This window comes from Carcharhinus amblyrhynchos, chromosome 8, assembly GCF_965287045.1.
Source record: "Carcharhinus amblyrhynchos chromosome 8, sCarAmb.v2.hapA, whole genome shotgun sequence".
In the NCBI taxonomy this organism is placed as follows: Eukaryota; Metazoa; Chordata; class Chondrichthyes; order Carcharhiniformes; family Carcharhinidae; genus Carcharhinus; species Carcharhinus amblyrhynchos.
Genome location: NC_137331.1, coordinates 124,234,522 through 124,248,973, shown reverse-complemented (window position 1 = coordinate 124,248,973; position 14,452 = coordinate 124,234,522). Strand labels below are relative to the sequence as shown.

Sequence of the window (14,452 nt, the reverse complement as noted above, 5' to 3'; positions counted from 1 at the left end):
AGCAAACATTTGTCTCAACAGTCTATTTAAAAACCATCTCCACCAGTTCAGCAAACTCCACTTATAAATGAAATTGCAACAGTTTCCTGGATTAATTCTGCAGCAAAATGTACTCAGTGGAGGTGAGTTGCAGAATCCCCAGCCACTTAAAAGCACTGTGGTCTGTGGCCTTGATTGTCAGGGGAATTATACACTCTTCTGACCAGGACATGCAACCTCCTTTTCTCTCTATTCACCTACCTGTTGAGAGTTCAGCACTAACAATGCTCCAACATTGGTGTGGTTAATTATTGACTGACAGCTTATTGATTGGCCACTGTATTTCCTTGTGGAGACAGCTTCAATGATTAGGACATTAACATTTAACCACTTCTCTGATTTATATTGCTTTATGTAGATAGAATATCTTTTGCATTTAAGTGCATTTGTCTACCTAATCCTTTCTTGTGGGAGGATTAGCACATTGACAATTCAAAGTTCCCAATGTTCACTCTTGCAGAATTAATGAAGCAATTACACTATCAGGGAGAGATTATTTAACTGTTAACAATATTAGCTTGATACTGCATATTGTGTTTGTAATTTTACATTAACATAATCTGAAATTTTAGTGCAGCAAATATATTCATAATAAAACTGTTGTAGTATTTTATGGTACTTTTTCATAATATTTGACTCTTAACTATTTAATTTTCCGAATGACTGGTGATTCTAAGTCTGAATGGTGCTAGCAGTAGACAAACTAACTTGTGCTCTTTTATCCAGCTTGTCAGGAAATGCATGAGCCATTAACAATTGGGTTAAAACATCTGCTCCTTGGTGCAATACACAAATGTCTAGGAAATTCAGATGGTGCTATTCAGGTGTGTACAGATTGGTTTGATTTTTAACAATTCTACTTGTGTTGTATAGAGAAACTGTAACACTTTCTGTTTATAAGAATTGACTGTTTATAATGAGCATAAAAGCAAACAAAATTAAGTGCAATATGAGGCTTGAGGCTAAAATATGTCTACAATTCTGTACTGTAATGATGTATTGTGAAACCAGAATTAAAGTGCAAAAATATTTTTGCAGAAACCTGCAATTGCACAGACGAATCTGTGATTAGCCCAGTTACTGTTGTACAGTTTACTTCAATTCATTCTGCCTGTCTTCAGTGTGTTTCGTAATTTACTTGTGAGAAAAATGCATTTGAAAATCAGCAACTTCAATTTACAAGAATAATGCTGTTATTGCTTATCATAGTATTGGATGGCTTAGTATTTAAAGGCTAATCCCTTCCCTTATGGGTGCACAGTCTTACATACGTAAGTGTGTGTGTGCATGTGCATTTATACATAATATACACATCAGTTTGTGTGACACAGTTTTCACGTTGTAACTTGCTTTTTCTTTCTGCAGTTCTTCCAGCTAGCTATAAAAGATGAGTTGAGTCGTCAGAACAATGCATACATACAGCCATATGCTTGTTACGAGCTTGGATGTCTGTTGTTAGAAAATTCAGAGGTATGACGAGCTGCTTTTGATATATCCAACATTATTCAAAACTGCAAGTTACTAACCTAGCTAAATGTAACATCTTTTACATTTTGTTGAATTATTAGTTAAGAATTGTACCACAAAGAACCATTTTTTGCAATTGATTGTATGTTTCTGGATCTGAAAGAACTGCTTATTCTGTTATGCAATGTTTGAAAGCCACATTAGTTTTCTGAATTTTATTCCAGATTTATTTCTATTTATCCATCCCACTGATTTAGTAGTTCCTATTCATGGTCAAAATTTTGAGAAAATTGTGATGCAAAAGAAATAATACATTTGAAAGCTGAAAATTGTGCTCTAGAGGCAGAATTAGGATACAACTCAAACATGCTCTGATTGAATGAGCAACACACTTGCAGGGATGAATGGCCTCTTCCCAGGTTCAATTCTGACCTTGGGTGACTGTGTGGAGTTTGCACATTCTCCCCGTACCTGTGCGGGTTTCCTCTGGATGTTCCAGTTTCCTCCCACAGTCCAAACATGCACAAGTTAGGTGGATTGGCCATGCTGAATTGCCCCTTAATGTCCAAAGATGTGTTGGTTAAGGGGATTAGCCATGGTAAATGTGGGGCTACAGGGATAGAATGGCGGATGGGGCCTGGGTAAGATACTCTTGTCAATATTCTCTATAGAGAATTGGTGCAAATTAGATGGGGCGAATGGCTTCCTGCACTGTAGGGATTCTATGAATTTTGTTGCACTCTGGAATTGAGAGAAATATCCAACAGTACTGACATTATTTGGCCAAAGAAGATATCGATCTTACATTTTTGTTTGTTTTTATGATAGACTTTGGACAAAGGCAGAACGTTATTGTACCAAGCCAAGGTAAGTTAGATAACCAATGCCCAATAAGAATATTTGTTTTACGGTTTTGATACATTTGGCTGGTGAAATTAATGTCAATATCGTAAGCAAACATCCACCCTTTCAAATGTATCACTTATTAATTAAATAGCTGTCATGTTAAGATCAGTGGTGTGCCTCAGGGTTCAGTGATGGGGCCACAACTTTTCACAATGTATGTTAACGATTTGGAGGAAGGAACTGAAGACACTGTTGCTAAGTTTGCAGATGATACAAAGATATATGCAGTGGGATAGATAGTTTTGAGGAAACAGAGGGCTGCAGAAAGACTTGGACGGGTTAGGAGAGTGGGCAAAGAAGTGGCAGATAGAATACAATGTGGAAAGGTGTGAGGTTATGCACTTTGAAAGGAGGAATGGAGGCATATTTTCTAAATGGGAAAATGCTTAAGAAATCAGGAACACAAGGGGGCTTGTTCAAGAGTTTCTTAAGGTTAACATGCAGGTTCAGTTGACAGTTAGGAAGGCAAATGCAATGTTAGCATTCATGTCGAGAGGGCTTGAATTCAAGAGCAGGGATGTACTTCTGAGGCTGTGTCAGGCTCTGGTCAGACCTGTTTGGAGTATTGTGAGCATATTTGGGCCCATATCTAAGGAAGGAAGTGCTGGCCTTGGAAAGAGTCAAGAGGAGGTTCACAAGAATGATCCCTGGAGTGAAGAGCTTGTTGTATGATGCACAGTTGAGGACTCTGGATCTGTACTCATTGGAGTTTAGAAGGATGAGGGGTGATCTTATTGAAACTTGTAGGATAGTGCGAGGCCTGGATAGAGGGGAAGTGGAGAGGATGTTTCCACCAGTAGGAAAAATTAGAACCTGAGGGCATAACCTCAGGCTAAAGGGACGATCCTTTAAAACAGAGATGAGGAGGAATTTCTTCAGTCAGAGAGTGGTGAATCTGTGGAACTGTTTGCCACAGAAGACTGTGGATGCCAGGTCATTGAATGTCTTTAAGACAGAGATAGATAGGTTCTTGAATAACAAGGGGACCAGGGGTTTTGGGGAAAAGGCAGGAGAATGGGGATGAGCCACGATTGAAATCGATGGGCTGATTGGCCTAATTCTGCTTCTATGTCTTCTGGTCTTATGGTCACACTTGATACACTAAAATATCAATGGATAGTTTATTTAAATTGTTTCCTGGGCTGTGAATGTAGATGACTAAGCTAACGTTTCTGTCCAACCCGAATTGCTCCTGAGAAGGTGGTAATGTGCCATTGTTGCAGTCCCTGAGGTGTAGGTACACCCACACCGCTTTAGGGAGGGTGTTCCAGGTTTTTGAACCAGTGTCAGTGAAGGAACAGTGATCAAGTTCCAGCTAAGGATAGTGAGTGGCTTGGAGGGTGGCGTTGTTCCCATATGTCTGTTCTCTTTGTCCTTCTAGATGGTAAATTTTAGAGGGAGCTGTTGGCCCCCAGTCCAAGCCCCATTCTTTAGCCCTGATAGACCCAGATGCTCTGGTTTCAAATTCCATACAACTGATTTTCACTGGTGCGGTGTATTTAACTCATCAGACTTTTGAATGGACCTACCTTGCATTAAGTTGATCTTTCTCTGCACCCTAGCTATAACTGTAACACTACATTCTGCACTCTCTCCTTTCCTTCTCTATGAATGGTATGCTTTGTCTGTATAGCATTGCAAGAAACAATACTTTTTGCTGTATGTTAATACATGTGACAATAATAAATCAAATCAAATCAAAGATTAACTGACCTACTGTTAACTGACACTGTTTCTGAACGACATTTGAGATGCTAGAGTTTAATTATATTTTTCAAAAAATCCCGGAGTAATTTTAACACTTACACTATCAAGAACTTTTGTGAGGCGGGAAGCAATATTTTCAGGATTATACTGTGGTGTATTTTCAATTATGTTTAATTTTCTACTTGTGGATATGACATTGATGGATGGAAATACTTTACAATGAATTTAGTCCAATTATTATCAGTGTTATGATTGAAAACAAGTTTCTTTTATTGATATTGGCGATTCAGGGGAAGCCAGGCCAGTTAATTCTTATTTTCTTCCTCTGCAGGAAGAGTTTGCTGGCTATGATTTTGAAAACCGTCTTCACGTGCGTATTCATACTGCGTTAGCATCTTTGAAAGAAGTTGTTCCACAATGATCTTTGCCAAACAGGAATCTTCTTCAGTGCACGTGTGATTGAACTTAAATCAGTTCCTGCACTTTATGCTGTAAATACACAGCAAAGGAAATAGAGTGGTTGGTCTGAGCTCATGAAGGCTGCATTAAACCTAAGCATGTGGATTGTCTTTGGATATGTAGGGGCAGTTTCACTAAAAAAGTGAGAGTTGCATTGAAGCTGTTGCTCTTTATTACAGGTAGCTAAACAGGAGGAGGCTTAGGGGGTTCCAAGGATTATCAAGTGACCTTGCTTTTTTTTCCCACTTTGATGACTGTAGTTCAACTTAGAGCTAACTCTGTCAGTGCGGTTTAAAGCACAGAGCCTATTCACGTCATTGGGGCAGATTCTAAATGTGCTTCAGTTAGGTAGCAGAAGTTCAGGAAGGAAAAAGTGTTCATGGCTTTTGCCTGTTAATAGCCATATTTTTGTTGCACTAGTTGTATTTTTAATTTGACTAGCTTTAAAACCACAGTTATTTTAAGATGTGTAAAATATTGTTAGCACTTTTTAAATTCCCTTTTGTATCAGACCCCACAGAACACCAGCAGCAAAGGACTTGAGTTCATTTCTGCTCAGGGTCATTTGTTAATTATGAATGAAAGATGCAGTATCTACAAGTCTTATTTTTTGAAAAGCTTGTTTAATCCTGTCATGCCACTACACTAAGATGTTCTTTGAGATCTTCTGGTATTCTTTTAAAAAAAATCCAAATACCTCAATTGTAGATCAGATGAAAAAGAAACAAAAATTGTGAAATTCATACATTTTTAAAGGATATCTCTGGGAAACAGGATAATGGGCAAATGAAATTGTCTTGTAGCATCTGTGTCTAATTATCTATGTCATTTGTTTTGTCATATTATGACATGTTTGTATCTACTGTTAATAGCATCTCAACAGGGTAAACAAGATTTTATTCTACTAGATTATGCCTATGCCAAGTTACTTATGTCCATTATCTGAAGGTGTGAGCCATTGAATAAGAATATATCACTTGGATGCAGATGTCATAGGCAAGCACTATCAAGTTTCATTTTAAAAATGTATTTTTTATAAAACCCCATTTACAATCTGAGGCATGATCTAGTGGCATTAAAATCAGAAAGAATCCATCATTCCTGAATTGTATGTTGTGTGGATTCTCCAGCAGCCATGGATATTTATTGTACCGGTTTTTGTTGTTTCCTCAAGCTTGCTGCTTTGATTCTATAGGCGCTGGTTGCCGTCTGGTACCTTGTCCAGCTGGCCAGTTGACTTGGCCCAGATCTAGGGTCTTTGTGTGACTAAGCAACTCCTTGGAGGTGCTCACCTGCACTGTTGCTGGTTACGTTAGATTTTATTTATTTTTGAATTTTCAGGCTGTTGCTCAGCAAGTGTTTTATTTGTAATTTGGAATTTTATTGTCCTTTCTTTCCAAACTTGCAATCCTAGTATTTAAGTCCCCTTTATTTACACAGTTGTATAATTCTATGTTGTGGCTATTTTTGTTTTAACAGTAGAATTAAATAACTGAACTGTTTAACATTGAGTAATGTGATAAAGTAATGTAATGTGAATCTTCCAACTTGCTTACACTGGAGAATGTTATCAACATTTTTGCTCTGGTACATACATTGCTCAGGGGAAGGGAAAATTTAAAAAAAACAAAAATGTTAATGAACTGAATGTTGTAGGATATCCAAGAAATGACTGCGAACCTGGTTGTGGTAACTGTATTTCATAAATGGAGGAAGAATTTGTTCACTTTGCGTTGACGAGTGATTTGATTACAGAAGGAATGAGCACTTGCCTGCCCAGCACTCACTGTTTCGGTGATGCTGATTGGGATTGGGAACTGAATCTGTTCGTTGTGTATGAGTGGAAATGTTGACTAACTGAATGGTGATGAAAACTGTCACTGTGTTTTTGACTGTATGTAGACTGCTATTATTCAGCCGTATTAAAAAAATGTGTCCAGATATGTTGTGGTTCAAAATATTTGATCAAAATATTAAACTGAGCGCTATTGTAACTATTGTGCAGGATTCTACATTACTCTATATATAATCACTTTCTGTATTACTTTAGTTTCAGCTTTGTATCCCATCCAAAATTGTGGTTCTTTTCCAAATGTAAACAGTCGGACTTGACATAGGAACATAAGAAATAGGAGCAGGAGTTGGCCATCTAGCCCTTCGAGCCTACCCCGTCATTCAATAAGATCATGGCTGATCTGAAGTGGCTCAGTTCCACTTTCCGGCTTTCTCCCCATAACCCTTAATTCCCTTGCCTACCAAAAACCTATCTACCCGTGACTTAAATATATTTAGCGAGGTAGCCTCCACCACTTCTACGGGCAGAGAATTCCAGAGATTCACCACCCTTTGAGTGAAAAAGTATTTAATCTCTCCTCATAAGCTAACCCCCTTTTGGTTCAGTTTGTTCTCCATGTATGGGCACTATTGCCAAAGTTGAAATTTCTTATCCATCAATTATTGCTAGGCTGAGATGGGAACAGAATCAACCATTAAAGGATAGACTGGACAGTGCTACAGGTAGCAACAGAGATGGCAGCAATCTTAATTAGTTTGCCTTGGTGTTTACCAGGCAAGTATAATGGGTAGACGTGACATCGAATGATGGACTAAGTGCATTTAAAATCTAATCCCATTGAGGATCAAGATTCTGGTTCAGATGGATTATATCCACACAAATTAAAAACACCTAGGGAAGAGATGACAGAGGCTTCATTAGACAACGGTGTAATACTAGCAAACTGGCCAGTAGATAATATAATTCCTATATTTAACAAGGAAAACAGAACCTGTCCAAGGAATTAGATTAATAGGGGCAGTAGGACAAATAATGGAATCCTTACTAAGGAGCAAAGAGAAGTACATCTACAAGTACAGTGATCAAGAGCATAGGGTTCAAAAAAAAACATCTTGTTTGGTCAACCTTAATTGGTTTTGAAGAAACAGAAGAGCAGGTATTGGCCAAATGCCCGCTATAGACTAATGAATCAGACTGTGGAGCCAGGATACAATGCCAGAATGGATTGTGAGCTTATCCCTGCTTTAAATTGGGCAGGACCCTGTGAGACAGTGTATGTGGAATTGTTTGGGATTTTTATTGGGACCTGACATCTGAAACCTTAAGGCAAGAGTATTACCAACAAAAATGTTACTAATACTTGTGTTTATATAGCATCTTTCATGACCACTGAATTTCTCAAAGAGTTCTATAACTGGTAAAGTACGAAATAGAAACAGAAAATGCTGGAAGAACTGATGTCTGGAAGTATCGGTGGAGAGAGAATCCGAGTTAATGTTTTGAGTCCAATATGACTTTCTGAAATTGGTTTACAGTGTTGGGAAGCTGAATCAATTTAAGGGCAGCACGGTGGCACAATGATTAGTATTGCTGCCTAACAGTGCCAGGGACCTGGGTTCGGTTCCCAGCTTGGGCCACTGTCTGTGTGGAGTCTGTATGTTCGCCCCATGTCTGCGTGTGTTTTCCGCCAGGTGCCCCAGTTTCCTCACACAGTCTGAAAGACATGCTGGTTAGGGGCACTAACCATGCTAAATTGCCCCTTAGTGTCAGGGGCACCAGCCACGATAAAATGTACGGGTGATAGGGTTTGGGTGGGATTGTAGTTGGTGCAGATTCTTTGGGCTGAATGTCCTCCTTCTGCACGGTCGGGTTTGTATGAATCTGCATGGGATCTGGGCTGGGGGCACTGACTGGGGCAATGCTGCTTTGTTGCTGACAGCCTGGGCCAGGGTGTGTGTGTTGAATAGGGCTCCTGGAAGGGGGAATGTGATTGGCTCACGTGAGAACGCCTGGGGCGGGGTCAGGGCGATTGGCAGGCCGGGGGGGGGGGGAGCCGAGTGGGCGGGATCAGAGTGATTGGCTGGTTGGGCGGGCCGAGGGGCGGGGTTAGGGTGATTGGCAGGGCGGGTCGAGGGGCGGGGTCAGGATGATTGGCAGGGCGGGCCGAGGGGCGGGGTCAGGGTTATTGGCTGGCCGAGGGGCGGGGGCCAGGGTGATTGGCGGGCGGGCCGGGCCGGGGGGCGGGGTCAGGGTGATTGGCGGGGCGGGACGCGGGGCGGGGTCAGGATGACTGGCAGGCCGCGTGCTGCTGCGGTGGACAATGACCCTGTGTGTGCGGGGCCGCTACGTGCCCCGCTGGCGGTTTGGTTTCAAAACGCGTTGAGCATCCGCGAGAGGCGCAAGCGACGGAAAGCCGGCCGCCACAGAGCGACATAGCACAGAGATTCAGTAAGAACATCCACAGCAAGGTCCAGGAGCAATTCCCTCCACACACTGAGCAAAGGTCTCTACTGGTGAGTGCAGCTCCTGGGAACATCTCCACCACACTATAATGGACTCGGATCTGGGGATCACATCGTAGTGAGTTGGGATCTGAGGATCCACTGCAATGAGTTGGGATCTGAGGATTTATGCAGTGAGCTGGGATCTGGTTGATCGCTCTGCAATGAGTTGGGATCTGGGGATCGCGCTGCAATGAGTTGGGATCTGGGGATCGCGCCGCAATGAGTTGGGATCTGGTTGATCGCTCTGCAATGAGTTGGGATCTGGGGATTTATGCAGAGAGTTGGGATCTGGTTGATCGCGCCGCAATGAGTTGGGATCTGGTTGATCGCACTGCAATGAGTTGGGACTGGTTGATCGCTCTGCAATGAGTTGGGATCTGGGGATCGCACTGCAATGAGTTGCCATCTGAGGATCCACTGCAATGAGTTGGGATCTGGTTGATCGCACTGCAATGAGTTGGGATCTGGGGATCGCACTGCAATGAGTTGGGATCTGGTTGATCGCTCTGCAATGAGTTGGGATCTGGGGATTTATGCAGAGAGTTGGGATCTGGTTGATCGCGCCGCAATGAGTTGGGATCTGGGGATCGCACTGCAATGAGTTGGGATCTGGTTGATCGCTCTGCAATGAGTTGGGATCTGGGGATCGCACTGCAATGAGTTGCCATCTGAGGATCCACTGCAATGAGTTGGGATCTGGTTGATCGCACTGCAATGAGTTGGGATCTGAGGATCCACTGCAATGAGTTGGGATCTGGGGATCGCACTGCAATGAGTTGGGATCTGAGGATCCACTGCAATGAGTTGGGATCTGGTTGATCGCACTGCAATGAGTTGGGATCTGAGGATCCACTGCAATGAGTTGGAATCTGAGGATCGCACTGCAATGAGTTGGGATCTGAGGATCCACTGCAGTGAGTTGGGATCTGGGGAATCACACTGCAATAAGCTGGGATCTGGGGATCGCACAGCAATGAGTTGGGATCTGGGGATCACACTGCAGCGAGTTGGGATCTGGGGAATCACACTGCAATAAGTTGGGATCTGGGGATCGCACTGCAATGAGTTGGGATCTGGGGATCACACTGCAATGAATTGGGATCTGGGGAATCACACTGCAATGAATTGGGTTCTGGGGATCGCACTGCAATCCGTTGGGATCTGACGATCGCACTGCAGTGAGTTGGGATCTGGAAAATCTCAGCAGGTCTGACAGCATCTGTGGGGAGAGAATACAGCAAATGTTTTGGGTTGGGATCAGGGGTTACATTATAGTAAATTGGAATGTGGGGTTCACATTGCAATGAGTTGGTGTCCATGGGGTGATATTGTGATGGGTTGAGATCTCAATATTTGTGATCTGGAGATCACATTGCAGTGAATTGAGTTCTGTGGTCACATTGCAATGTTTTGGGATTTGAGGTATCACAGTGTAGTGAGGTGGGATCTGGGGATTACATATAGAAACATACATATAAAGTAGAAGCAGGAGTAGGCCATTTGGCCCTTTGAGTCTGCTCCACAATTCATCTTGATCATGGCTGATCATCAAATTCAATATCCTGATTTCCCCCCCTCCCCTCAATCCCTTGAGCCCCAAGAGCTAATTTCTTCTTGACAAAGTTTTGGCCTCAACTACTTCATGTGGCAGTGAATTCCACACATTCACCATCTTCTGGGTGAAGAAATTTCTCTTCGTATCAATTCTGAAAAGTTCATCCTTATCATACTGGATTCATTCTTTCTGAATCTAACCCTGCCTAATCCTGTTAGAATTTTATAAGTTTCTATGAAATTGCTTCTTACCCTTCTAAACTCCAATGAATATAATCCTAACCGACTTAGTTTCTCCTCAAATGATAGACCTGCCATCCCAGGAATCAGCTTAGTAAACCTTCACTGTAGTCACTCTATAGCAAGGCATCCTTCCTTAGATATGGACACCAAGACTGCACACAATACGCTGTGTGACCACACCAACGCCCTTTACAATTACAGTAAAACACCCCTACTGCTGTTCATAAATCCACTTGCTATGACGGCCAACATACCATTTGCCTTCTTTAGCTGTACCTGCACGCTCACTTTCAGCGACTGATACACAGGACACCTAGCTCTCACTGAGTATCCACTTCTCACAGCACTAACTCAGTTAATGGTAGGGCAATGGGGAGAGTTATAGAACAAAGAGATCTAAGGGTACAGGTTCATAGCTCTTTGAATGTGGAGTCAGAAGTGGATAGGATGGTGATGAAGGTTGTGAGTGTCTGAAACGCACTGCCAGAGGTAGTAGTAAGAGGTGGGTACAATTTTGACTTTTAAAAAACATTTAGACAGTTACATGGGTAAGATGGGTATTGAGGGATATGGGCCAAATGCAAGCAATTGGGATTAGTTTAGTGGTAAAATCTAGGTGACTTGTCCTACGGGTCATCCAGACTCAAAATGTTGGCTCAATAATCTGCCTTCTTATTTTTGCTACTTAAGTAGATAACCTCACATTTATCCACATTATACTGCATTTGTAATGCATATGCCCGCTCACCACGTGTCTAAATCACGCTGAAACATCTCTGCATCTTCCTCACAGCTCACCCTCCCATCCAATTTTGTATTATCAGTAAATTTGGAAATAAAACATTTAGTTCGGAGTTGAGGGGGTTGAACTGTGAGGAGAGGCTGAATAAACTAGACTTGTACACGTTAGAGTTTAGAAGAGTGAGGGGAGATCTCATTGAGACGTATAAGATGATGAATGGGATGGATAGGATAGAGGTGGAGAGGCTCTTCCCGCTCAGAAAGGACAGTAGGACTAGAGGGCACAGCCTCAAGATAAAGGGGGGGCGGTTTAGAACGGAGTTGAGGAGGAACTTCTTCACTCAAAGGGTGGTGAATCTCTGGAATTCTCTGCCCGTTGAAATGGTGGAGGCTGCCTCGCTAAATATATTTAAGACGTGGGTTGATAGGTTTTTGATAGGCAAGGGGATTAAGGGTATGGGGAGAGGGTGGGAAAGTGGAACTGAGCCACGACAGATCAGCCATGATCTTATTGAATGGCGGGGCAGGCTCGAAGGGCTAGATGGCCTACTCCTGCTCCTATTTCTTATGTTCTTATGTTCTTCGTTTCTTCGTCCAAATCATGAATATGCAGTGTGAACAATTGGGTCTTAGCACAGATCCCTGCTACCCCACTAGTCACTTTCTGCCAATCAGAAAAAGATCCATTTATTCCAACTCTTTGCTTCCTGTCTGCTTTCTTCCATCTTAAGATGTTAACCGTAAGCTTATGTGCTTTAACTTCACAAGGTCTCACATAACAGATTACTATGTAAAGAGTTGTCTGAAAGTCTACATAGCCCACCTCCACCAGTTCTTCGTGATCAATTCTACTAATTCCATTCAATAGATTTGACAAGCATGATTTCCGTTTTGTAAATCCATGCTGACTTTGTCTGATTATACCACTGCCTTCTAAATGCTGAGTTATTAAATCCTTGATAATAGACTCAAGCAACTTCCCCAATACTGACGTATAGGATAGAGGTGGAAAGACTCTTCCCGCTCAAAAAAGACAGTAGGACTAGGGGGCACAGCCTCAAGATAAAGGGGAGGCGGTTTAGAACGGAGTTGAGGAGGAACATCTTCACTCAAAGGGTGGTGAATCTCTGGAATTCTCTGCCCGTTGAAGTGGTGGAGGCTGCCTCGCTAAATATTTTTAAGACGCGGGTTGATGGGTTTTTGATAAGAGAGGGGATTAAGGGTTATGGGGAGAGGGCGGGAAAGTGGAACTGAGCGGCGACAGATCAGCCATGATCTTATTGAATGGCGGGGCAGGCTCGAAGGGCTAGATGGCCTACTCCTCCTATTTCTTATGTTCTTATGTAAGGCTCAATGGTCTATAGTTTCCTGTTTACTCTCTATCTCCCTTTTTGAATAGTGGGCCTACATTTGCTCTCCTTTAATTTTTAGGAACCATTCCAGAGTCCAAATAAGTTTGGAAAATGACCACCAATGAAGGTAGTATTTCTAGGGCTACTTCTTTAAGTACTCTGGGATGAAGATTTATTAAGCCCTATATTGCCTCCAATCCCATCAATTTCACACTGAAATAGTTGCGATCTAGGCATCACGCAAACCAGCCTCCATCTACACTTATCGCTGCCTCAGAAAAGAAGCTAGCGTAATCAGGGACTCCACACACCCTGGACATACTCACTTCTGCCTCTCTTCCACCTTCTTCCATTGGGAAGAAGATACAGAAGTCTGCAAACACATGCCAACCAACTCAAGAACAGTTTCTTCCCTGCTATCATCAGACTTTTGAATGGTCCTATCACACATTAAACTGATCTTTCTCTTTACCTTATCAGTAACTGTAACACTATATTCTGTATCCTCTGCTTCTCGCCTATGTATTGTATGAACGATAGCGCACGAATTTCATTGCATCCCAACACATGTGCCAATCAATTCAATTCATATAGTGGGAATCTGGATATCAAACCGCAATTGTTGTGATCTGGAGATCACATTGCAATGAATTGGTGTGGCAGGGATGACACTACCGTGAATTGGGATCTGGGAGGAGTTACATTGCAGTGTGTTCTGATCTGGGGTTGTTTTATGTTGTGCCATTAAGAGGCCAAGAAGTTTGCATGATTGGAATAGTAACTGTTGATTAGCAACAAATAATGTATATATTGGATGCAGCCCTGGCTAGGTACTGTCTTCATGCTGACTTTGACCAGACTAACCATTGCCCTTCCATGTGACTCTCTACATCATAATGTGGGCGGTACTGGTTGCTGTGTCTAATTTTAACCCTGATGTGGAGATGCCGGCATTGGACTGGGGTAAGCACAGTAAGGAGTCTCACAACACCAGTTTAAAGTCCAGCAGGTTTATTTGACAGCAAAAGCCACTAGCTTTCGGACCTCTGATGCTTTGTCAGGTGAGTAGAGAGTTCTGATCACAAACAGGGGATGTAAAGTGTGTGTCTGGAATGGACTTCAGCAAGTTTGATGTTGGTGGTGGGCAAGTTATTGGAAGGTGTGATAAGGAATAGAGTCTACAAATATTTGGATAGACAGGGACTTATTAGGGAGGGTCAACATGGCTTTGTGCATGGTAGGACATGTTTGACCAATCTATTAAGAGTTTTTCGAGGAGGTTACCAGGAAAGTGGATGAAGGGAAGGCGGTGGATGTTGTCTACATGGATTTCAGCAAGGCCTTTGACAAGGTCCCTCATGGGAGGTTAGGAAGGTTCAGTCGCTAGGTATACATGGGGAGGTAGTAAATTGGGTTAGACACTGGCTCAATGGAAGAAGCCAGAGAGTGGTAGTGAAGGATTGCTTCTCTGAGTTGAGGCCGATGACTGGTGGAGTGCCACAGGGATCGGTGTTGGGTCCATTGTTGTTTGTCATCTATATCAATGATCTGGATGATAATGTGGTAAATTGGATCAGCAAATTTGCTGATGATACAAAGACTGGAGGTTAGTGGACAGTGAGGAAGGTTTTCAAAGCTTGCAGAGGGATTTGGACCACCTAGAAAAATGGGCTGAAAAATGGCAA

At 42.4% G+C, this 14,452-nt stretch overlaps 2 protein-coding genes across 4 annotated transcripts in view; both read left to right on the top strand.

The window, feature by feature from the left end:
• The window catches only part of ttc39c (tetratricopeptide repeat domain 39C), a 91,847-nt gene extending 85,328 nt beyond the window's left edge, over positions 1 to 6,519 (top strand). For all 3 annotated transcript variants that reach the window (XM_080194754.1, XM_080194755.1, XM_080194756.1), the window contains 4 exons: positions 766 to 863; positions 1,405 to 1,509; positions 2,335 to 2,373; positions 4,451 to 6,519. In XM_080194754.1, coding sequence (XP_080050880.1) covers positions 766 to 863; positions 1,405 to 1,509; positions 2,335 to 2,373; positions 4,451 to 4,540 — 332 coding nt within the window. In that variant the 3' untranslated portion in view covers positions 4,541 to 6,519. The remainder of the gene's footprint in view (positions 1 to 765; positions 864 to 1,404; positions 1,510 to 2,334; positions 2,374 to 4,450) is intronic.
• A 2,281-nt stretch (positions 6,520 to 8,800) lies between these two features.
• Positions 8,801 to 14,452, top strand: part of LOC145347102 (uncharacterized) — a 110,355-nt gene continuing 104,703 nt past the window's right edge. Inside the window, exon 1 of the mRNA XM_080195018.1 lies at positions 8,801 to 8,886. The gene's annotated coding sequence lies outside the window, so the exon portion shown is untranslated. The remainder of the gene's footprint in view (positions 8,887 to 14,452) is intronic.